The sequence below is a fragment of the Chelonoidis abingdonii genome, chromosome 7 (assembly GCF_003597395.2).
Source record: "Chelonoidis abingdonii isolate Lonesome George chromosome 7, CheloAbing_2.0, whole genome shotgun sequence".
In the NCBI taxonomy this organism is placed as follows: Eukaryota; Metazoa; Chordata; order Testudines; family Testudinidae; genus Chelonoidis; species Chelonoidis abingdonii.
This window is the reverse complement of record NC_133775.1, coordinates 88,002,667-88,028,195: the sequence shown is the minus strand read 5'-3', so window position 1 is coordinate 88,028,195 and position 25,529 is coordinate 88,002,667. Positions and strand designations below refer to the sequence as shown.

Below are 25,529 nucleotides of genomic sequence, written 5' to 3'. Positions count from 1 at the left end.
TCATAGAATTATACATGGGCACTTTCATGAGGGTCAATAACATCTAGGCTAGTGACTCAGAGACACTATTTCAGTCAGTGGGGTGTGGTGGACAGGTGGAATGATCAGGGGGTGGAGTTGAGCAGCTTGAGAAGGTTTATAAAGTGAGAGCTTTGAGCCTGTTTGCACCCAGCCAAGCTGCTTCATTGCAACAGCTGCTCCAGTGCACCAGCCACGTCTCAAAGGTAACATGGCTTTCACGGGCAGATATGAAGTGGAAAGTGAAGACAACTATGATGCCTTTGTGAAGTGTATTGGTGAGTATATACTGGAGATTTTTCTCAATGAATCTTAACAAGTTTTAATAAACTTCTAGATAAACAATGCAAAGGTTTGAGGCTTGCTCCTGCCAGGTGCTGAGGGTGTTTGATAATTATCAGAAAATGCTGAGCAGCTTATCTGCCAGCCCCTGGCTGGCAAGTGGGTTATACCTTCATTGATTCATTTTTTTCCATGCAGCTTTTAATCACATCTTCAGAATATCATCGACAGCAAAGCTCAGGCCTGCTCCTACTGAAGTGTGAGTTTAGAGGGAGCAGAATTAGGCCCAAAGGTAATTTGTAATACAATTAATTAGGGGGCCCAATATTCAATCCTCATGCTCCACTTGTGCTGGTACAAACTTGTGACTGGAATAGGGGCCTGAGTGTACCGTAATATGAACTTTTAAAAAGCTGTGGCCGTTGCAGGCACCTGTAAAATTCATGGAGGTAATTTGGTTCTGTAAATGTAAATGTTTGTATTCAGGCAAGTGTTCAACTATTTAAATGGCATATGCGAATATTAGAATGGAATAGGTGTTTTTTCCTACAAAGTACAGAAAAAAAACTTTGTGCACATGTAACTTCATGTGCGTATACATGTATAGACTGGATAGATACAGCTGAAAAATTTACCCCCCTGACCATGGACACTTTCCAAACAATCTTTCACAGTCTTGAGCTGCATCTAGCTACAGGGTTGAGGTCTCGCTGCTTCCAAAGTATGCTTCTAGCATTTTGAACTATAACACCAACGTAAAAGAGTGAGGATCCATGTAATCAATCATGAAATTCTCAATAAAGGAAATCACAGACCATTGTTTTGCTTAAATACAAAAGAAAATATGATTGATGGAATATTAGCTTTAAAAACCTGTGTTTCCATTGGGTAGGTATCCCCAGTGATCTCATTGAAAAGGGAAGGAATTTCAAGGTTGTCACAGAAGTGGCACAGAATGGAAATGATTTCATCTGGACCCAGATCTACCCCACAGGCCAGTCCATGACCAACAAATTCACTATTGGCAAGGAAGCAGACATGGAAACAATGGGAGGTAAAAAGTTCAAGGTAAATAAATTTAGTCCTATGGTTTAATGTTGTTTCAATAGTTGCCTAGTCGCTGGAGTGGGCAAACTTTTTTGTCTGACGGCCACATCGGGGTTCTGAAAGTGCATGGAAGGCGGGTGTAGTGTATTAAATTGCTCCCCTTAGAAATGTGCTACTTATGGTGTGCTACTTACTGCTGCCAGTCTGGGTGCTCTGAGCGTCATGGTAAGGGGGTGGGGAGCAGAGGGGTTGGATAAGGGGCAGGGGGTCCCGAAAGGCAATCATGGGACAGGGAACAGGGGGCATGCTGGATAGGTGGGGTGAGTCCCAGGGAGCTGTCTAGTGTTAGCAGGAGGTGATAGGGGTCAGGACAGGTCAGGGGACAGGGGAGGCAGTTGGATAGAGGTAGGGGTCCGGGGAGGGGTGGTGGCAGGGGACAAGAAGTTAAGGGGTTGGATGGGTCAGGGCTTGCTCGGGGCAGGGGGCGTCAGGGGGTGAAATGGGTGGGGCACAGCCTCCCTACCTGGTGTAGTGTGTTAAATTGCTCCCCATAGAATTTGCTGCTAAATTCAACAACTCCTAGTTGAGAACCAGGCCTTAGGGTGTACTACTTACAGCTGCATCCTGGATGCTCCGTAAGTAGCACATTCCTACAGGGAGCAATTTAATACACTACACGCAGTGGCTCTTGCAGCCCTGCCGCCCAGAGCACTGGCAGTATGGCGAGCCGAGTCTGCAGGGGAGGGGCCGGGGGCTAGCCTCCCCAGCCAGGAGCTCAAGGGCTGGGCAGAACAGTCCCGCAGGCCATAGTTTGCCCACCTCTGCTATAGAGACTTCTAAATCTCTTGATTTTCAGGCCAATGGGCAGCCAGTTTAAAGAGTTTAGTTAGAGCTTGGTTATTATATTATCACATCAAAAAAATGGGGAAAAAGAAAAAAGGTAGAATGACAGTCCCAGAAGGTGTTGTGCCTCAAGCAGGTACACTGGCTCTCAGAACTCATAGGAACAACAACTGCCACCCCACCCATAACAGGAGTTCATACCTTCTGCCTTCCATGCCAGATTCCCTTCAGTGACTGGTGTAGAGAGTGGGGAAAAGTCATATCCTCGCCTCCTTTTCACTACCTAGTGCTAACAAAATGCTAGCTCTGTGGAGACCAGGCACACTCTCAGCACCAGGACTCCCACTGTGCTTGGGCCTTAACCCATGCAAGGGTGCTCTCATTTCCTCCTTTGTAAATCCATGGAATGTATAGGGCCAGGTTGCAATGTATTTCAATATATAGATCACTACGATAATGATGATTCTTTCTATCTCCCATCAAAATTTTCAAGAGGCATGAAACAAGCCTCACATTTCTTAGATATGAGGAAGGTTGGCCTGGTCTTCCAGACACTGCCTAGAGACTCAGAAGACAGATTTAATATCTGACTTTGCCACAATTTTCCTAAATGACCTGGAGCAAATCACTTGCTCTGTTCTCCATCTATAAAATGGGGATAATATTTCCCTATCTCAGGGAGGTATTGAAAGAATAAACTCCTAATATCTGAGCATCTCAAAAATAATGATGTAAGTACCAGATAGAAGCATTATTCATTTTTAATAATGGGAAATGTGTGACCAAACTGGGACCCAACCCATATTTCCTGATTTCTAGATTGGTTTGTCAATCATAACACCGTTTCCTCTACATTCTGACTGGAGTTGTGCAAAAAGCCAAACATTTTTGGCTTTACAAAACCCTTGAGACTTAACATACACACAATTACAAGGAGAATTACTTTCATATACTGCAAACTTTTCATCCAACTTTGTACTGTTACAAACCCTACCTTTCCCCTTTCTCTGTCCCAGAGACACTTTAACATGTGGATTCTTTTGGGCTGCCAAAGATGCGAGTGGGGTAGTTAAGACAAAAAATACTTCTCATGTGAGAAATGCTTCCTTCAATATAACACAAAATGTAAAGCTGACAGGGGGGTTCCCTCTCATCTGTGAAAATTCAGCTCATTTTTTACCTTGAAAACCACTATTTTTCTAATTATGGCTGACTGGGCTTAAGTCATATTTGCCTTACAAGCTTGGACAAGCCTAGTTATCTGAGAGAAACCAACACTATGAGGACTGGCTATAAAAAGGGTACTCTACAGCCCTTCTGCCTCTGGATATACTGTTTCAGTGACTAGCCCAAAGAGAAGATCCTGTTACTTGCTATTACTGCTAGCTACATCTACTTTAGATTAAGCTGTGAGAATTTATATGCAAGTACTAGGATTCTGGTCTTGTTAGTGTCTGAGAATATATAATAGTGCCCGTAGCACATGGGTTCTCTCACATCTTATTTTATTTAGAGGCTGTTGAAAAGCAGTCATGCATTATAAAGCCCAAGAAATCAAGACAATGATAAACAAATTTCCATTACAGGCAACTGTTAAAATGGAAGATGGGAAAGTGGTTGCTGATTTCCCTAACTACCATCATACTGCAGAGATTGCTGGTGGAAAACTAGTAGAGGTAAGAGTCTAACCATCCTCCAGAAGCACTCCATGAAGCATGGAACATTGGGCTTTATCTTTACAAAACCCAAAGGGACCACTAGAAATATTTTCATTACATTTTAGGTTTTTTTGGTAAAAGGCAGGATTTTAAAGCAAGTCTTCCCCCTACCGTTTTTGTAGCATAATTATCAGATGTGAAATAGGCAAGTGTTTCATTGTTCCATCCGAATGCAAAGTATGTTTAAAAATGGCTTTCATGGTGAATTAGATTTTTTAAGTGCCATAGGTACAGGAAACCCAGATAATTGTTAAACACAATTTAGTATTTATATTTTGGATTTTTTTTAACCTGACTTCTCTCAAGTTGCCCAGTCTGTCCTTGACTGACTTAGCTGATGACAAAGTACATGTGCTTCAAGAGTTGAAATGGAAACACCACTTACTGAAGTCTTCTATAATAGTGAAACTTTCTGTATATTTTTTTAAGGCTACCTCTGAGCCGCTATATCTGGGCTATAATTTTCTATATTTCTGGCATAGCATTTCATAGGATGGTTTAAAAGTTCTACAGAAAAAAAGTCTACAATTTACTGTTAAATTCTGTAGGGTTGTAGAGTAATTTCTATAGAACTATTTGTTTTGCATCCCTATCAAATTCCATGGAAGTGTGTTATAAAGAGAAGAAATAGTTTCATCCAGTTTGGAAAAACAGGGACACTGGAGAACCAACAAGAAGTCCAGATAGTGATGGGAAATTTGGATTTTGGATAATCTGGGCTGATACTTACTAAAACCTAGAGCGGGGACCAGTTTTCTCAGATAGGCCCCTCTTCGACAAAGTGTGTGAGCACATGTCATAAAGTTAAGCGTAAGGGCTTCAATGCATGAGGGGCGTAAGAAGTCAGGACTTGACTTCAGATGGGGACTACTTATTTGCCTAGAGTTAGTTACATACATGCTTAACCCCCTTGCTGAATTGGGCCTATAGTCACTCCCTGGCAATACAGCTACCCTCATTGAAACTGATAACTTCCATCCACTTATTTCTTTTGTAGAACACCTATCACAGCATTTTGTCTCGGGTATCATCTCAGGGTCAGGTATTCTAGGGTGGAATCCCTTAAAACAACCCTAAACATGTATTTTTATGAGAGATAGTTGCTATGTAAAATGTATTTCTATAGAGTATCCCTGGATAACGTGTATTAATAATTTAGTTTCAGGGACCAAATCTTTTACCAACAAGGGAATAATCTAAGAGCTAACAAATCTTTTCCATAAGTCACTCTGCAGTTCTCGTTACCATGTTCAGAGTTTTTGGTTTGTTCTTTATTCCAGATCTCTATAGCTGGTGGTATAACCTACAAGAGAGTCAGCAAAAAGCTGGCTTAAGAAGAACTCATCTTCCAGTGCACTGAGAAATGAATATCAAGACAATCAATAAATCAGCTTTAGAAACTCCATCTCTTTCTGTGTCTCTATTGCGAACAAACTGGGGGAACAGTTGTTTCAAAGGGAGACAATTTCAATTTTTCCACGTTAATATTTTTACCTTTTGTGTAACTAAGGGTTCTGGCACACACCTCTATTCAAAAACCATGAGATTTAAATCAAAGCGCTCACATGCGTATAGTGACTGTGCTGCAGTCTAATTCTTTCAGGATTCATTTTGTGCATGGCATAGGTGAGTGGTGTCTATAACCACTCGGTAGTTTTCTTATTTGGCCTCTGACTATGCAGATAGGCAGTACTCTGTCCAAAGCAGCTATCATGGTAAGAGCAGGGGAAAGGGGTTACCTTTGTCTCTGGCTAAAGAGCAGAAATTTTACATCATTGAAAAGCTGCATTTGTGCATCCTCATTATCAAACCCTTCAGTATCAAAAGAAGGGTATTTTGGTTACATACGTGGAAGCGATAAATCTGCTTGCATTGCTACTATGGCTACATGATTATTGTTACCTCTCTTTATCCAAGTGGTTAGCTACTAGTTGTGGGCTTGTGGGTTTTTTGGAGGATGTTTAGATTCCCTTCCAGATCTTTTCCATTTGGCTTACCCAGAACACCTTTTTCAGTTCTGGGAAAACACTTCATCCAGTTGTCTGGTGTAAAAAAGCTTAGTTTGACTCCAGATTTTGTCACTCAGCTTCCTTGATTTGGCATATAGCAAAACTATGCTGAGTTGATCAGACTCAAGCCTAGGGAGTGGGCAAAAGGCATAACCACACATCCAAAGTTACACACAACTTCATAAACATTTACTTATCTCATTGCATTTACTATACATTATATCACATTTTTGGCTTGGTCACTTTTCAGGAACCAATCCCTGTGCTGCATTCTGTCCATGTGTGACCCCCTCTTTACATTCCTAACTGATCTTGCCCATTGTTACTAAATGGTTCCCTGGGTGTTCTCCTTTTTTCTTAGCTAGCTCAGACATTCTGCCTTTTTAGCTTACTGGCCTATTTACTTCACCCTAATGATCTGTTTGTCTCCCTATTCTAATCTTCAAGAAATGAGGCCTCCCTCCATATGTTAATTACTTTGCTCAGGCCAGGCCTCAGCTGGAGTCAGGCATTTTTCAAGTAGTAAGTAGGAAATAAAGACAAGGCAGGTTCTTTAGTCACAATTTTAGCTACTGCTCTGCCCAAAATGCCCTCTCTTGGCTTTCTCTCAAGGTTGCACCGCAAGTACTTCTGCTGCCATCTGTGTGGCTTTCTGGCTCCATTTCTGCTCACAGATACACACACCTCCAAATAATATCCAGTCCTCTGAGTCTGCATTCAGCCCTCAGTGAAACCCCTACACCCAGAGAGTTCAGATTCTGGTCATGCTCACCTGTGGCTCTGTTTCAGCTCTCTTACTGCAAAAAGCTAAACTACTGCTTACATTTGTCCTGAATGAAGGGTTTCTAACACCTCCACCAGCTTCAACAAGGTTTCACCCACCTCCATCATAACACTGTCTTCAGGAGAGCCACAAATGTACATGTGGCCTATGTCCAGGTTTGCTCATGTGCATTACCTCTTCTGTTTCCAATACTAAAGCACACCTTGTTAGAAAAGATGCTGAACTTTAATTGGTGAAACTGGAGTCAGGTCTGAAAGCTGTGCATGGTTGGAACTGTCTTCTGCTGCTTACAACAAATAGATTTTCTGATCCACACGCTTCTGTTGAAATTCAGCCTCCTCAATCACATCGTTAAATGATGTCAGGGCATTGATTTTTCCTACCCCCCTCACTGAGAATTCTCCTCCATAACCTCACTATCTTCCACCTCCAGACTGCAGACCTGATTTTTTGAAAGCAGCTAGTCAGTTTCTAAGCATGACTGTCAACAATGGGGACATAAATCACCATCACAATTTCCCAAGGCTGAGGGGCTCAGCCTTCTAATGCAGGTCCCCTGGAGCATTCACTCAGACACTCTGCCAGCTATACTAAATGTTACTTAACTTAATAGATTGCTGTATGAAAACTTGTAACACTGCCATAAACCCCTGTGGAAAGTCCTTCTCCAGCTTATAAATAATGATTTCAGTTTTTAGGCATTTCAACGTCAACTAGATATTAACTTGCCCAGGGAAACAAAAGTTAAAGGTCATAGGATCCACACACTAAAACAAGTTTTAAAGCAGTTTAAGAGTGAGAATATGTCACATTATTACCGGAAAAGAATGGTGCATGAGCATAGGAAATACATCATGTAAACATGAAATTTTGTCACACAACATACCTTAGAGCCTTGGATATGGATCACATAGAAATACAGTTGTAGAGAGGTGGGAGTTAAACAGAGAGAGCTCAGAGCCACATTATGCATTCAGACCTTCATGGAAAGTTAGAAACCAAGGGCCATGGTACCCTCACACTGGAGTAAATCAGGTCCATTTATGTCAATGCTGTTTTATCAGGGTAAAATTGATGTGAGAGGGTAAAGGTGGGTACCTAGCTCTTGCTTTTCTCTTATTTAATTTGGAGATAGTTTGACTAGGTAGTGTTTGTATTTTCCAAGGTGTTATACACCTGATACCAAAGAACAGATGAAAAGATGCCCAAGTGAAATTAATTTTTTGATCCAACTTCAGTTGGATGAATTTGAACTCTCGTCAGGAATATTTGGCCAAAATTCCAGTACTGGCAACAAGTGTTATGTCAAGCTAATTATAATTTCACTCACCCTAACCATAAATTATGCAAATGTCACTATTAAAAACAGATTAATTTAGAATCATGAAACAGGGAAGAAAATATACTTACAGAACAAAAGTAATTAGAAATTCTATTTTACACATTAGACAGGCCGCAGCCAACTGAATGGAAGGATAATCACTGTTCTACCCTCTACATTCAAAGATGCTTTTATATTTTTAATTTTGATGTTTTATTAGCCTTGTGAAGGCTCCTACTATTGAAGGAAGGTTAACATGCTGTGATGCAATTAAGGGAGGGACACGGAAAATCCCTGCAGGCAATTGATCAAAGCGTGTACGGGAGAAAACTACCTCTGAGAAATGTTACACCATGGGAAATCCACTTTCATTCTGAACACTAACTTGGTGGGGAAGTGCGGGAGAGGAATACTTGTTCTATGCCAGTGGCCAGGGGATTCAGATTTTACCAGCATTCTGAATAATGGAATTAGATGCACTGATAGGTAAACTAAGCCCAAATATTGAGTGTCTAAATTAAAACTTTGAACAAGTTACAATTATATAAAAATTTATTCTGACCAATAGAAATATACTAAAGTGCATTTATCAGCAGGAACACAATGCATTTCACAAACATTACGTTTCACAACATGCCTCTTGAACTTGGGTAATTATCTCCAGTTTACAGATGGGGAAACTGAGGCACAGTGTAGCAATTTGCAAGAGGGCATATAGCACTATATGCCTGGTGTCTCAGTCTCTGTCCTTAAGTATGACCCAAGTCAACTAACCAGCATTCTCAAACCTGAGATAACAGGCATTTGGCAAATTATGGTCTCACTGTAGTCTGAGTGTTAAGATTACATCTCTTTTTTCTGTTTTACATGATCTATACCTCAGTGTCCCACTTTTTTTGGAATGCTTTTTTTTTGGTAAACATGCCAATTTTCAAACAAATTTCAGCCATTGATTAATGGTGTGTGTGTGTGTAACAGGGTACACTCACCTCTCATGAATGCCCCCTTGGCCAAGTGCATGTGCCTGCACACTCTCACTCAGATTGTCCCTGCTTTGGGAGAGCAGTGCCCCAGGGCTCCCTCCCTGGAGACAATGTCTTTGCCCTCTTGGGCTTCCTGGCTACAGCACTCTAGTATGTTAAGGTTGCTCTCATCAAAAACCTAAACTATTAAGTTTTTGTTTGTGAATCTAAAATAGGATTTGAATTATACTGTGCCTGTCGCACCCAAAACATAAGTGATGGCCCAAGACTCAGTGTGGCAACTGCAGGTAAAGTGTATTTTGTGCAGAATAAGGCCTTAGGGCCTTGGACACTGCAACTTGTTATTCTTGAAGAAGAGTACACTGGCTAGGACAGTGGAGTTATCTATCCCCTACTTATTCCTCAAAGTGCCATTAGATTTATATGCTTCCTAGAAAGCTGACAGATTATGGTCACATTTATAGGAGGACAGTTAACAATATAGCTGGCTCCCTACTCCCATACTTACCACTGTAAAGTGATGGCAATAGTAGCTGTAAATGCAGGTTGTGTTGTATTGCTTGAACCTGTAAGCTGCTCCAGCAGAGAGAAAGGAAGAATGCACCTACCTTGTCATTAGTGGTCTGAGCACAGGACGGGCATACACTAGCAAAACTCCATTCCAGTTCCAGCTCTCTTTGGCCTAGGGCAAGCTACGTAACCACTTTACCTTAGTTTCTGTATGTGCAACATGGGGTTAACACTCATGCATCTCACAGGGTCATTACGACGAGGGAAAATTTAAGTCTGAAATGAACTGAGCATTTTATACTCCACTGCAAGACAAATTCCACAGCTTTCAAGAACAGAAATTAGGGGACACTGTAAAGACAAAGCTTAGTGAAGCCAACAGCAACTCATTCCTGGAAGGGTTGGGCCATTAATACGTTCTATTGTCCAGCAAAGCTCTAAGGACAAGAAACTGTTTTTCCAAAGCTGCCCCTGGCCTGTTGTAGGAAGTGATATGCTGGTGGTGCATGCACACTCAGCTTGCTAGTCACTTGGAACGCATGCTTGGAGGCGGGGGGGGTGGGGTTCTGTTGCTAAGAAATGACTATGTGCATTATGGACAATGAACTTTTTTGGTTCTTGTGCAGATGCTTTCACATTTCCATCTGGAGCCAGTTAGCCCCATCGCATCTAGCCATGTGACTAAGCACAGGTGTTTGTTTTGTTCTGTATTTACATAAGCTTCTTCTCTTCCTATTTCCCCCTTGGTTACTGCCAATTTGTCATTGCACAAAAGTGGGAAGTGGAAACGGCTAATACTGCAGAAGCCTAGTGCTCACTGTCCAGTCATGTCCTCAGAGGCTTAAAGCGGTTCCAAACTATATGTGGTTCCAAAGGCCCAACTCATCACTCCTGGTCTCCCTTCCCTGCAGTCCCTTCTGCTTTTATGCCAGCAGGCTGTGGCAGAGGTTGTATTCCTTAACTGCTTCCATGCTTGACAAATTAGCCTTCAACTCCAGCTCTTTGTTTTCCTGGCCACTTAGAAGGGTCACCAGAGGCTACAATGCCCCAGAAATAGGCTTGTCCCATAATCCAGAGGTGAGGAAGTAAGGTCACAGATGCATAGGAAGGTGCTGGGGGAGGGGTTTAGGCAATGGTCTCTATTAAAGATTTGCCAATATAGCTATTCCGGCAAACCCTTCTAGTATTGACACAGCTCGATGTGCTTTTGCCAGTATAACTTATATCAGTTCCCTGAACAAACTAAGCTATGCAACAACAAATAATCACTTGTTTTCAGTGTAATTGTATCCACGGTAGGGCTTTTGCTGGCATAAAAATATCACAAAAAGCCTCCACTTCTCTAACTGACATTGCTATCCAGCAAAAATTTTTAAAATCAGGTACATCTATATTAATCCTGTCCTGCCCAGGCCACTCAACACTATTTAGAAGGTGTTTGGAGAGTTGATTTTCATTTAAAGCAGAGGAATAGTAAAAGCAAGAGCAAGTTAAAGTTTAGTCTTAGGAACTGATTCTTGGGATCCATTTAGGAATGTGGTAAGGTTTGAATTTGATTTCTTGGGGACCTGACCACAACATGGTTACCTCCCTCCCACTCTGGTTCAAAAACAAAGCACTGTCTCAGAGTGGAGATGGAACCAAATGGTGTCATCATAGTCACAATTCTGTTAATGGAACCCTGCCATACCGATGTGTGTGTGGTGGGGGCGGGGGAGGGGGGCAGGGAGAAGACCTGCTTTGAAACAAGTCCCAACAGCTGGATATAAAGGACCTTAAAAAGATGCAAAGAACTGATGTTTTAGTAAAGAGTTGGGAGACTGGGGTTTGGAAGTTTAAAACACCAGCAAGATAATTCCAAACAATGATCCTTGCTAGCTTTACAACGTGTCTCATGAAGACAGAGCTGTTTGGGAACTCTTAGGCCTGGTCTACACTACGCTGTTAAACCGATTTTAACAGTGTTAAATCGAGTTAACGCTGCACCCGTCCACACTACACTGCTCTTTATATCGATTTAAAGGGCTCTTTAAATCGATTTCTGTACTCCTACAAAACGAGAGGAGTAATGCTAAAATCGATATTACTATATCGGATTAGGGTTAGTGTGGACGCAAATCGACGTTATTGGCCTCATTATTGTACAGTAGCTACCCCAGTGCACCGCTCCAGCAGAAATCGACGCTAGCCTCGGACCATGACGCACACCACCGAATTAAATGTTGCCTAGTGTAGCGCAGCCAAATATCACTTTATAATATCTGTTTTATAAATCGGTTTAAGCTAATTTGAATTTATCCGTAGATAGACGAGCTACAGAGCATTCAACCCCCAAAGAATAAAAGCTACATTCAAAATATAGTGGTTTGAGAAGCAATGCCTGCAAAGGTCAGAGAGCAAAAACTACATCTGTTGACAAAAGATCAGGCACCAGACCATTTATGCAAGGGCATCGTTAGCCGGACAAATTGAGGCAGATTTTGAGGATTTAATCGAAGTGGCTTTTAAGGCAGACACCTTACATTAGAGAGTACTGACACCTGCAGTAGCTACTTCACCGAATAATTCAGTGTAACCTAACTCAAAAGATATATGGGCAGGCCAAGGAGGGCAGATTAGAAGGAAATTGTCCTTAGAGCGGACAGACGTTAATTCAGGGAAAAGTAGTTTCTTGAATTATGTCTCCTCTGTTGTCTTAAGTTGATGCTGATGTGCACATTATATTCTATTGACTCGTACGTGGGTGATCAAGAGTGCTTTTCACCTGACCCAAAAAAAAAAAAAAAAAAAAAAATTACTTACCCTGAGTGAGGGGCAGTGAGAATTTTCCAAGGATGTTTTAAATGACTAAATTTGAAATATTCCAACTTCAGCAAGTTGTTTAAAGACTTGACCATGTTTAAAAGGGTGATTGACAATGAATGAAATATCTTTATTTCCTTTTGCCTTCACAGTGCTGTCAATAAGCACCAAAAGTACAGAGAGGAACGGATTGTGACATTTATAAGGATTAAAAAACAAAACACAGATCAAAGACTATCCATTAAGCAAAAATGACATCACGTTCAAGCTCACAATAAAGCAATAGCCCTTAATATCTGCTGGTAATGTTCATCAAACCCTCAGCATTAATTTTTCTTTGATCAAGGAGTGCTAATCAACTTTTAACTGTAAATAATTTTATTTGAAGTATTTTCGACAGTGGCTAGAACAGAGATCAAGCTCTGGGGAGTAGTCAAAGCCATTATATCTCAAAACATTCAATATTATAGACATTCCTTATTTAGTTTTTTATATTAGCTCCAAAGCATAAAGATCTCGATTAGCGAACTCATTGTAGTCTTCCATGCTTGCTAACCACTGGAACTCTTTCCTCCATATACACCATATCAAGACTCAAGTGTTGAGAAAAAATAGCTTTTGCATTTTCTCAGCTAATTTTGCAACTCACTTCTATCTTAAAAATTTACCAGTGAAATTTTAAAGATTTCCTGTTTTGTGACCCAAGTTATCACTTTCTATTCATATCCAAAGCCCTTTTGAGTTTGCATTTACAGCAAACTTAGTTGCTACCTTTTCTGTGATATATGCTTGGAAGTTATGACTTTATCAGCTTGTGTGAGTATTGTAGTGCTTGGATAGGCTGTGAGTGACAGCAATAAATGGGCTTTGAAAGAGGTATTATATCCATTAAGCTTTAAAAACCCACCCAGCTTTTTGTGCACCTATGTAAGTCCCTTTAACTGCCATGATGATAGAATCAGGTTTACAGTTACATTACAGTTGTCTGAGCTTTCCTACTTTAGCTACTCCCAGAGGTAGCATATTTTCATTAAAGACTAAAGGAAATTCACACATAAAATTAGGTGTGTCTTAAATGTACACTAGCCAGGAAATTAAAGTGGAACTCCTGCCAGCATTCAGAGGCATTGCAGAAGATACATTCTCTCAAAACAAGAGGCAACATTGGGCTTTTTAGCTCATCTGTTCTGACAAACCTCTATATGCTTCTTTCAGAGATTTGTTCTGGTGCTCATCTGATGCACAGGACACAAACAGAACTGAGAGAACCCAGGGAAAGGACATGTATAGAGAAAAGTGACCACGAAGGAAAGTAAGAAATTGCAGAGGCATTCTCTCCGATTCAGAATTAAAATCAAATAAGCAGTGTGAGAGGATGCCCAAGAAATATATTGATCACATCACATCATAAGCTGTCATTTCATCACATGCCCTCAGTCCCGCTGCATCATTTCTAATTGCTCCTTAGACTGCTTCCCTGATTCACTTCTTGCTTCCTTGTATGCTACCACATCTTACACATGGAATAGTTCCTCACTTCCCAAGCAGCGAGTAGCACCTCCCTGATCCTTTACAATTCCTTTTTTGCAAAGCCTTCCTGTGTAGGTTTCCTAAACCATGGAAATACCATTTGTTAATTCATCCTGCGTATCACACTTGTCAAGGGTACTTTTCTGTTGTGTTCCACAAAACACTGTTGACAGCTATAGCCTCTATACACCGGATTACTTTGTGCAAGGTAGGGGCAAAAGATCACTGGCTCTTTTTCAGAGAAATATACTGTGAGAACACAGACAGTATTAACAATTAAATATGTCAGATGCAGGTCTTTTGTTTATTGGACAATCTTCATCAAGCTAGCAGTGGAAATGGTCACTAAAGAGTGACTGCAGACTGCCAAACACAAGACTTCACATGACCTGTTCTACAGAAGTTAAGAAAAAACACATGGATTCCACAGTCAGACATGCCCTAGTACCACAACATTCCCCAAATGTTTAAGAGGTTCTTTACAATCTGCTGAATGGCTGAATGACTATAGCAGTCATTAAAAGATACACTAAAACCTTGTGGAAATAAGTTCCATATAAACACACAAACAACAGAATAAAAAAAAAGGGAACTAAATTCTTTAAGTTGCTAAACTAATTTCTGTAAGGCATTGTCTCTTCATTTTTGTTAGGATTTGTAGTTTAAAAAAAAATGAAATAGATTTTAAACTTTCCTAGCCTGTTCTGCTAAGGACACGGTCAACTTAATGTGTGACACAAAATTACAATACGCGATATTTCTAAGGAGACCCTCATCGTTAAAACAAATGTTAGCAGACAGGTTATTTTTGAGAGAGATTTTCCCACCACCCCAACACATCTCTTAAAAACTAAATTCTCTAAAAATATAACTTAAACAGCACTGCCTAACGTGATATTTAAAACAAAACAAAACACAGCATTTGCCACAAAGAGTAAAAGCATATTGCACATTGTCTAGACTGCTGTTCTGAGAACCTTTAAAAAAACAATACTGGCTTCCAGCAACTACGGAATGGTGGTTGCATAGCAAGTGAGTGTTCTACACCCAGGTAAAAGTCTCCATGTTACTCGTAACTATCTACATTACTACACAAATCCTACATAGAATTTTTGACCAAACACAGGAAGTTCCATCTCAAAATGGATTTTCAAAACATAACCCTTTGGATACATGGTAGCGGGTATTCTCATTTCAGTTAAATTACTAGTACCCTTAAACCCAGTTTTGCTATAATGCTCCAAGATGGAATTTAAAGACCAAAGTTCTGTGCAGCCTAACATTGCAGTCTTAGTATAAAGGCATAACCATTACTAATTTTCATGGTAGAATTAACTAGTTCCCCTTCCCCACCTTCTCCTCATTAGTACAAATTCTTCAGTCCTAAACTTCACTTTGACCACAAGACATTAATCCCCCAAAATAACTGAAGGCAGTGAACCCCTTCAGTATATGTATAATAATTTTCTTCCAAGGGGTTTTCTTCAAGTAATATTAGATCCCTGATGTAGCTTGTAAACATTTTTACTAAACAAATTATATCCAGTCACATAAGGCAGCAGCATCTTAAAAACCCTAAAGGTGATTTAAGATTGAGGTTTTTTTACATGAAGGCAGAGAGAGGTTTTGTTCAGTGGCACAGCACCCAAATCCAAGAGGACTTTTAAGGCAAAGAGGATTTGATGGTCGTCTGGGTTGCTTTCACTCCAGGTCAAGGAAAGGGAAAGCAACATTTTTCAGAGAGATTTTCCACAACCTGAGATTGTTCATCCAGATAGCATCAAGAAGCTTCTGTATCACCATTTTTAGTGGTAGTTTCCAGTGGAATAAGCTGCCGTCAGAGAGCGCTTTTGATAAATATCCTCCAACAAGAATGTTATTTGACCAGAAGTCCCTCAGGCATTCCTGCTTGAAATAACCCTTTAAATCACAAGCGTTAGCATTTGTGATTTGTTAGGGCCTGCTGTATGGAAGACTAAGCTAGTAAGCCCCAGAGGGTGTAACTTCTTACACAAGATGCTTTTCAAAGTGACAACCTAAAGTGATGTATGTTATTGCATTTCTGGTTTTCTGTCTCATTAAAAGAAAACACCCCAATCCTTGCAGGAATGGAACCCACATTAAAAAGAGTCTCAAGAGCAAACGTCTTCGGAATCAACTAGTTGTAAAGATTCTGCTCCTTTGTGTGTTTTTCGCTGCAAACATGCAATTGGCTCACATCCCATGGGGCCCTTTATTCAGACTTTACTCACATCACCATTTTTCTAGAGAGTCATCTGTCAAAACACCTGGGTGTGTAGGTGTGATGTCCACTGAAATAGCTGCTGCCATAGGCCATGGAGATGCAGTGTCTAGGTTCTGTTGCTATAGCTACCTGCATGGTAATAGGTCCTTGGATGGGCAGAGTCTGCACAGAAGGTTGAAGGCTGGCCTGCAGAGCAGAGTAAGAATGCAGTGAGGTGCTAGCGCTCCCAGAGAGTAGGCTGCTGGGCCTGTGGGCCTGCAAGGAGTCACGGTAAGCAGAGCACAAATCTTGCACTGGACACTGGAACTGGGAAAGGGCAGTTGAGTGCTGGGCTAGTGGGTGATAACTGGATTGCTGAAAGAGGACCTGAGTTGTGGTTTGGTGATTCACACTTCCCACTACTTGCTGCTGCAATGTTATTTGTTTTTTCACCTTGCTGGCTTCTTTGACATCATTCTCATAGTATCTAGAGAAAACAAAAATTAAAGCACAGCATTGTTAAGCAAATGCAACTTATCAGAACGGGTGTAACTATCTGAGGAGTTTCTACAAATTGGTTTTCAATTGTCCCCTTGCCAGCCTGTTCCTACATGGTGAGTACAAGTTTTCCCATTGACCCTAATGGGCATAGGATTTGGGTGCTCGTTAGCCTGCACAGGTCAGAGATAAAAAGAACTTACTGTGCTCAATAATGTTCATATTTCACCTGTAGGCACTTTGAATAAATTTACCATTTCTATCTACTAACAGCCATTTTGCACCATTAAAACATTCAGTGGGCATTTTGGGGTACACTTGGTCTACAGCATGAAGAAATCTTAAAACGTGCAGCCGTATTGTGTATCAAGACCCCATAAATGCATAGAACCAATAAGGGAATCCTTTCCCGTCTCCGCTAGCAGGACTTGCCTGCATCCACATAGGCTGGGTCGCTGTCATGATCTATCACAACAGGACAAGCAACCTCCTCTACTGGGGTAGGGGTAAGGGTTGAAAGAGAGAATGAACAGTTCTGCATTGTCTTTGCTGTAAGGGAAATATTGCTATCAGTTTACTGCAATACTTCGTACGCTAAGAGTGTTATAGCATCGCACACAGAAGCTATAGTGGAAGTTGAATTCTGTGCAGCCTAACCACCCAATTGCATGAATAAATTACCATTCTGGTTGATGCAATGGATTCATATGCTACCACTGCACCAATATTTAGAAAGATTGCCAATCCCCAACTTTGCTGATATGACCTGAGATGTACTAATCTCATGTGATCTTGATTACTGCTAAACTAAATGCCATTTGGAGTCTTTTCAGCTCCGCATTTTTGGAGAGTAATAGAAAGTCTATTTAGAGTTTGAGGAATAGGTTACTTTGGTCCAGCAGTCTTACATTAGCATCATTTCGATACATTGGGCAAGATGCTCCCAGGAATAACACGTTAGCATCTGGAGCTGTGTAGTCCAAGAGGGAGAAATCTGCATACAGATGCGTGAGGCGCACACACAAGCAGCAGCAATCAGAGATGGTCGAAAGTTGAGGAAAGCATAATCTAAAGAAATTTGAAAAATAGTATTACGCTCTGATCGATCACCATTTACTCCGCATTCCACTCACTCTTGTGCACATGCAGCAAGGTGGATCAAGTCAAACTTATAGGCCAAATGCCCACAGAAGCGGAACTTTATATTTGATACAGATGCCTAAGAGTGGCATTTCGTGCCCAGCAAAAGCCTCCACAAATCAGTATGGAATATTTCAAACTATGACCCTGCTGTGAGTTTCTATCCCCTGCAAGCCATTCTGAGCTGTTCCCTTTTATGCAAGTTGAATGGATTCTCAGACTCCTAATCAAGTTTTAGGAAGGGTCTCAACTGGAACTAGATTGGGCCACTTATACCTTAACCCAATTTTGAGCCCCTTTGGCTTTTTAGCAGCTCTCCAAAACCTCTCATCCTCAGAAAGGAAGTAAAAATCCACAGCCCCCATTTCTAGTGACTCTTACTTGGGGGCATCGCAGAAAAGTTCTAGGGCTAGGTAATTCCAACTTGCTTTCAGATGCTTGCAAAGAAGGCCATAAGGACTCTTCTAGGAGAAGGGTTCTTCCCCCAGAAGTGCCTTTGATAATTTGCGCCATTTGCAGTCCATAGCAATACAGAGGAAAGATATTGCTCTTTGCAGGTATTTGTATTGCACCTACATTGTGCCAGTTTTAAAAGCATTTGTCTGCTATGGATTTTTGCCATTATCCCACTGGAAGACTACCCAAGGGTAAATCTCTACATACCCCACCTCTCACAATTGAACTGAGATATTACCTTGCACGGAGAAATCAAGAAAGTAGTAAGCATATTTCTCCATGAAAGTTTTGACTTTGGTCAGGGATGTGATGGGCCAGCCATTGTGAAGGTCCTTCTCGCCAACAGAGGCGAAGAGGTAGTAGTCAATATAGTGTGCTGGAGTCGGCAGGCAGAGATTCCAGTTGAAGTTTTCCAAGAGTAGTAGTTCCATCTTGAGTAGGTCCTTTTTATTTAGCACCACATTCATGTTGCACATGTAAGCCAAGTTATTTAACTGCTGCAGCTTTGGAACACGATCCTCCTTTTCTTCAAATTTGCCTTAAAATAAATAAATAAAATTTAAAGATGGATTTCAAAATTGACTCAAAAAAACACTAAGCCCAAGGTCACCTAGATTCAAAGGATCCTAGTGCTAGGTGTACATTAGTAAGCATGTAGAATTCACAGATTCTTCATGCAGCATGGGGAACCTGCTCTTCTAGCGGGTCTAGCCAGAGTTTTGTGGACTTAAACCCAAAACTCATCAAGGGGTGTATACGCAGACTTGTAAGGGTCTGTGCAAACACTGTATTTGGTCTATCTGTTCAAGACAAAGGTGTGCAGCTCTGGTGCACTCGTGAACTATGAGCTCCAGAAGTACTTACTGGGGCAAGGGAAAAAGGAAGGAAAGTGAGGTCTGATCAAGTCTTGCTATGTGACTATAAGGTATCTTTCAATCTAAGATTCCTTGTCTTTAAGAGCGACTCAAATATGCCAAATGCCAACACTAGATACATGCAAGTCGAGGAGGTCCACACAACTTAGGACAATAGCAAATTTTACAGAGATGGGTACATGCTCGCACTATTATGAAGTTGTGTCACCAATGTTGTCTTTCCTTAAAGATTTAGTGAAACTGACCCAGCCAAAGGCATTGGAATCCTAAATGAATCTCCCAAAGGATAAGCCCACCTCCCCATGAGGGCTTATAGCACACTCCAAGGTTTAGCAACAGAGTCAGACCGAAAAAAAAAAAAAAGTGAGGTTGATTTGCAATTGAGTAGTATTTTCCCTGCAAAGATCTCAAAAGGAGCTTGTTTCCATAGCACAGAACATTTATAAGATTTTTTTACGTGGTATTAAGATAAATTTACAAAATAAAAATCTGTCCAATTTACTTTTAATTAGCGCATCTCGGTAAAATGCCTAGCATAATGAGACCCAAATCCCTGGGTGGGTCCTTTGGGTGCTACTTCAGTAGAGATGATTGTGGCAGATAAATAATAAAAGTGCTTCAAAAATCAACAAGAAATTTGAAAGAGAGAGATTAAAAGGGAACGAGAAAAAGCCTGAGTAAATTCTTCTTCCCCCAAATCCATCCAAATAAACCCAAGCAGATTTTAAGCATGCTTTTTAGAACAGTACTGAACATCACTGGCCCTTGTATATCCTTGCTGCTGTTATCCCATATTCAGCTCACTCAGTACAGCGTCTTTGCAGTGGCAGCTCAGGCTCAGATGGTTGTAAAATGTTTAAATACAAAAACCTGACCTAAAAATCAGTCACCATAAACATGAAGAGGTTGTAAAAAGAAGAGCCTATAAAATTTAATGCAAAATAAGATGATATGAAGTGCAGTGAGATATGGGAAAGAACAAGACCTCTCTATTTGTTCTCCTATCTTCCCTCTGATAAATCCCTACATTTTTATTCTAGTATTCAAACAGCTATCAGTAGCTAAAGGAGTGCACATCAACCCCATGACCAGGAAAGTCTTAGAATATGGTTAGACAAGAGAGATTTAAAATTTGGTTCGGAGATCAAATATCAGCTAGACCCACAACTTGGTTCTTCCTTTGGATACACAATGGCAGCTCCCTGATGCACAAGTGCAGATAAATTAAGAACACTAATACACTTCCAGGGAAGTCTCAAGACACCAGAGGCCTTTTCAAAAAAGAGTGGTCTAAATAACTTGTTCCTTGAGTTTAACCATCCATCTACTTTTCTCTGATTTAGAATTTGCTTTCTGCTTTACAACTAAGTAATTCCATCTTTGCAGCCATCTTGAATTAGATTGACTGCATCTGCTTAACAATAATTTATCTATTAAACATTTGTTCAGGATCTTATAGAAGCAGATGCTGGAATTCATTAGCATTTTTATACATAGTGGATAGCTTGGCAGCACATCCTGGGAGATGCAATTGCATTCTGTAGGAAAACTGTATTTCAATATGAAAAGAGAATCTGCTTCTATTTTAAGAGTTTTATACTGCACATGGTTTCAGAAGTGAACAAAAAATCCAAGATAAGCATGTATCTAAGCAAAACAATCTACTAAACTATGAACTGTGACATTTAACTTCTCAGATAATAGAAATATATACTAGAAAAAACAAGCCATTTCTACAGTAAGTTATCTTTTTTGGGAAAAAACTGTTCTGAACCTAAGCATTTGCTATTTAAATAGAGAGAACAAGGCAGTAGCTATAGTGCTAACTCAAAATGTAACTGTTTTAAATAATAGTCTAATTTAAAATATATACTCCTAATGATTGGGTATATAATAGAGTCCATAGAAAAACTGTAACCTATTGAAAACACACACTTCTTTTATCTATTGACAAATGCCTTTCTGGTCATGTTGGGGTTTTAGCCATCACTGACATCAATTTATTCAATATCTTTGTTTAAAAACCCTCAGATTCTCCCAGATTTCTCATGAAAAGGGACAGGAAAACACCTCAATTTCTGAGCATGCTATAGTATATAGATAGACCTACCAGGAAAATCATGTTACTGTCGAGTAAAAACTGGCTTCAAGAAATCAACTAACACACGCACTTAACCCATTCTTTTCATGAATGATGTGTTGAAGATGAGTGCCTGTATATCATTTTAGCCAGAATTTCAGCTCTTTCTATTGCAAATATGTTCCTCTTGTTTTCTTTTCCAGCAGCACTGACACTCCATAGGTCTCTAACCAAGTAGGTACCCAAGTATTCTTAGTCCCTTCTGCAATGCTGGCCACCTAAATGAGAGAAGCTCAACACTCCTACTGCTAGTTAGATCAAATTACAAGCTTAAAAGACAAGACCATAATACCCTTCCTCAGCCTCTGTCATCTGCCTTGCAAGGTGCCCCCGTCATGACAATGATTCAACAGACTCTAGTAGAACTAAACAGGGAGCAACGAAGAGATTAATAACACAAATTTCACTGGATTGGGCAAGTAGAGACTTTAAATTACAAATATTCAGTAATGTTATACAAGTGCCCAAAACAGAAAAATCCTACCATGCTATCAAGACTATCAACACTACTATGCATATGCCCTTGTGTTTTTTTTGTTTTGTTTTTAAATATGCACACACAATATGTTGGGTTGCATGTGGCAGGGAAGAAATACACCTTAAAAAGTATAAATTGCTTCAGTGGTACATTTGAAGTTGTGTTGCCTAGTGATTAGAGCAAATACTTGCATCACCAAAGTCTCACAGCCAACAAGACCTGAATTATTAATGCCAATTTAATTTATTTCTTTTAAAAAGAAAAATCACTCCCTTTCAGGCTTTCACAGGGGCTAAAGAAGTTTTAAAAAACATTGTCATTTCCTTTTTACGGATCAACTTTTAAGGTATGTTTTCACTTCAGAGTTACCTCTGGCTCTCACTCATGTTTTATCCTCAATTCCCCTACCCTTCAAACACAAATCTCCCCTTTCTCTCACATTTCAGCCAGGGCTGATGGTTCATCTAGGGGTATAGTCTAAAGCTTGGGCAACAACAAGGACACAAAACTCAGGTATTGCTTTGCAGAGTGGCTGCTCGCACCCAGGCTATACTAGCCCAGATACCAATGAGCCCAATTAACTCTGCAGTGGAGAAATGTCCTAAAATAATTTACCACAAAAGGTTAGTAACTGCCAGATTTAGGTCTGGTTCACACTTGGAAACCTGAATCAATTGAAAAGATTTAAATCAGAGGTTTGCGCCAATATAATTAGATCAATTTTAAACAGATTTTGTTACACTGGTGAAAGTTTTCCCTAACATATATATAGAAGCCCTAAATTACTCACATGGATGCATTCTCTTTCAATATGGAACTAGTCAGCTGTGATTAAAAAGTGACTTCTCTTCAACATCCTGCACTAAAAGTATTATTTTTCAACACTCAAACCGGTTTAATCAAAGTCTAATCATTTTTCAGTTATACACATTCATTGCAATTTTATACTGCATTCAGGTTGCCATCAGAAAGGGCTACTTTCCATCCTTCACAACTCCCCCATGGAAAAAAGAAAAAGGTCTTTCTATCTGAAGCTAGACATGAAAGGTCTGGATCCCAGAAACAAGCTGGCAAGTTGAAGCTTATACCATGTTCTTAGGCTTTTCCTTCGAATGGAGAGTTCCTGTGCTCCGAGTATTCTTGTATTTGTTTACATACCTATCCATGGGAGAAAAAAATTGCAAATACAATATGTCATGGGTAGGCAACCTGCGGCACGCGAGCTGATTTTCAGTGGCACTCACACTACCCGGGTCCTGGTCACTAGTCTGGGGGGCTCTGCATTTTAATTTAATTTTAAAAGAAGCTTCTTAAACATTTTATAACCTTATTTACTTTACAGACAATCGTTTAGTTATATATTATAGACTTATAGAAAGAGACCTTCTAAAAACGTTACAATGTATGACTGGCACGCAAAACCTAAAATTAGAGTGAATAAATGAAGCCTCAGTACACCACTTCTGAAAGGTTGTCGACTCCTGCAGTAGGTTTACAAACTCATATGGTGTAAAACACACACACAGAGAAAGGGTTCTCTGCAAATAGCTTTGTACATGCTACATTCAATATGCAGTACTCCCAACGCAGAGCCAAACTGTTCCTCTAAACATTTTATCTGGTGGGTAAATATTACCTTCTTGGTTGAATGGAAACATACTTCAGTAACTATATGGCCTGCAGCAGTATGAGGCCTACAATAAAATTGGAGACGTGCTCTGGGCAAAGGGAGAAATGAGGCGATTAAGAAATATTGAAGAGTTTCTGACCTTTGTTCTGCCATTCCAAGCATTGCTTATAGCTCTGTCCAACCCAGTTCTGTGGAATCTAGCTGCATATCAAGCCTCTATAGCCATTCGTGTTTAGTATTTTTCTTTAGGTTTCTATCATTGCTACCCAAGTGCTGTTGTTTTAACCAATAGCCTCTATTGCCATAGTATTTCAGCACTCACAGTCTTCTTCCTTTCAGACACAGCTGTTGTGACAGGAAAGTGCTACTATCCCCATTTTACAGATGAGGAATGGAGGCACAGAGAAACTAAGACCTGGCCTACACTTAACAATTAATTTGACATAGCTACGTCGCTCAGGGTAGTGAAGCTAAACTGCCCTGAGTGCCACTGTTAGGGTGACCTAATCCTTGGTGTAGGTGCAGTAATGTCTCTCAGAGAAGTGGATGAATTGCACTGATAGGAACGACGCTTCCGTTGACTTAGGAAGGGTCTATACCAGTGGAGGGCAGCCTACGGCCTGTGAGGGTAATCCACTGGTGGGCCGCGAGACAGTTTGTTTACATTGAATATCTGCAGGCACAGCTCCCAGTGGCTGCGGTTTGCCATTCCCAGCCAACGGGAGCTGCAGGAAGCGGCGCAGGTCGCAGGTTGCCCAGGGCCACCCAAGGGGGGGCGGTGCAAATGGGGCAAATTTGCCCCAGGCCCCAGACCCCACAGTGGCCCCACGAGCCTTGGCCTGGTGGCGGTCCGGGTCGTCAGCAGCATTTCAGTGGCGGGGAGCCCTTCAGTGCTGTCAAAGATGCGGGGCGACTAAAAGGGCCCCCCACCACCAAAATGCCGCCGAAGACCTGGACTGCCGCCGGGTGAGTACAAGCGCCACAGCTCCCCTGCTTTGCCCTAGGCCTCCGGAATCCTCTGGGGGGCCCTGAGGTTGTCGACCACTGGCCCACTCCTGTGGCACAGCTGCATTGCCATAGCTGTGCTGTAGCAGCATAGACATGCCCTAAAGGATTTACTCAAGGCCATATATGAAATCTGGTAGAGCAGGAACTTAATCAATGTCTTGCAAATGCTAGGCTAGCGCCCTAGCCACTGGTCTTTCCTCTCTTGACAAGACTACCTTTCCTCTTGAGTCTACACAAATGCTGCCTGCCACCCCTTTGCTACCACCCTTAGGAAATGTGATAAAAAGCTGATCCAGAAATGGGTCTTTCTATTGTAGTGAAACCTGCTTTCATTTCAGAACAGACGAGATTCAGGGGCCAAAATTTCTAACAACTAAAATTAGTCTCCTAAATCCACCCTAGGCACCTGATAAGTTGCTGATTTTTAAAGATGTCTAGCACTTGGAAGTTCCTCTCTTTGTCCAGGATTGTGTTAAAGACAAATGCACACATTTTACAACAGTTCTCTCCCCACCCTCAAAAGTCAGCTCTGAGTTACCTGGTAAAGATCTAATGACATACACTAATTTAATGTGCCAAACTGCAATGCAATAGGTAATACTCAAGTACCCATAAAATATGGAATGCCCAATAGCTGTACTCAGATTCAAAACTCTTTGAACACCTACAAATATGCCAGCTTGTGTTTTAATCAGCATTAAGGCCTGCTCTGCTGTAGGAAGAGGTGTGTGAGCTAGCCATTTTTTAAAGGCCTTTTCCCTAGTGTAGGCATCCCTAAAGGGCTTTTCAGTCATGTTAAACTAACTTTATGAAGCTAACCTGATTGAAAGTCGTATCTCCCCTTGTTCATAGAATATGAGGGTTGGAAGGGACTTCAGGAGGTCATCTAGTCCAACCCCTGCTCAAAGCAGAACCAATCCCCAGCTAAATCATCCCAGCCAGGGCTTTGTGAAGCCTAACCTTAAAAACCTCTAAGGAAGGAGATTCCACCACCTCCCTAGGTAACCCATTCCAATGCTACACCACCCTCCTAGTGAAAAAGTTTTTCCTAATATCCAACATAACCTCCCCCACTGCAACTTGAGACCATTACTCCTTGTTCTGTCATCTGCTACCACTGAGAACAGTCTAGATCCATCCTCTTTGGAATCCCCCCACATTCTTCTCTTTTGCAGACTAAACAATCCCAGTTTCCTCCGCCTCTCCTCATAAGTCATGTGCTCCAGCCCCCTA

At 40.9% G+C, this 25,529-nt stretch overlaps 2 protein-coding genes across 2 annotated transcripts in view; one reads left to right on the top strand and one right to left on the bottom strand.

Annotated features, from left to right (window-relative positions):
• The first annotated feature begins 229 nt into the window (after positions 1 to 229).
• FABP6 (fatty acid binding protein 6) lies at positions 230 to 5,242 on the top strand. The gene is made up of 4 exons (XM_032794438.1): positions 230 to 296; positions 1,193 to 1,368; positions 3,777 to 3,866; positions 5,189 to 5,242. Exons 1-4 carry the CDS (start codon positions 230 to 232, stop codon positions 5,240 to 5,242), a joined length of 387 nt encoding a protein of 128 aa, XP_032650329.1.
• Positions 5,243 to 14,132: 8,890 nt separating this feature from the next.
• Positions 14,133 to 25,529, bottom strand: part of CCNJL (cyclin J like) — a 53,174-nt gene continuing 41,777 nt past the window's right edge. Inside the window, exons 4-6 of the mRNA XM_075068087.1 lie at positions 18,404 to 18,703; positions 17,478 to 17,637; positions 14,133 to 16,558 (exon numbers count right to left, since the gene is read on the bottom strand). Of these exons, the coding sequence (XP_074924188.1) occupies positions 16,120 to 16,558; positions 17,478 to 17,637; positions 18,404 to 18,703 (899 nt within the window). The 3' untranslated portion in view covers positions 14,133 to 16,119. The remainder of the gene's footprint in view (positions 16,559 to 17,477; positions 17,638 to 18,403; positions 18,704 to 25,529) is intronic.

What these genes read in the sequence shown, in the direction of transcription:
- FABP6 (XM_032794438.1), top strand. Translation starts at nt 230, where the DNA reads ATGGCTTTCACGGGCAGATATGAAGTGGAAAGTGAAGACAACTATGAT. An exon ending in TGCCTTTGTGAAGTGTATTG is followed by an intron (nt 297 to 1,192) that starts GTGAGTATATAC and finishes TCCATTGGGTAG; the next exon opens with GTATCCCCAGTGATCTCATT. An exon ending in TGGGAGGTAAAAAGTTCAAG is followed by an intron (nt 1,369 to 3,776) that starts GTAAATAAATTT and finishes TTTCCATTACAG; the next exon opens with GCAACTGTTAAAATGGAAGA.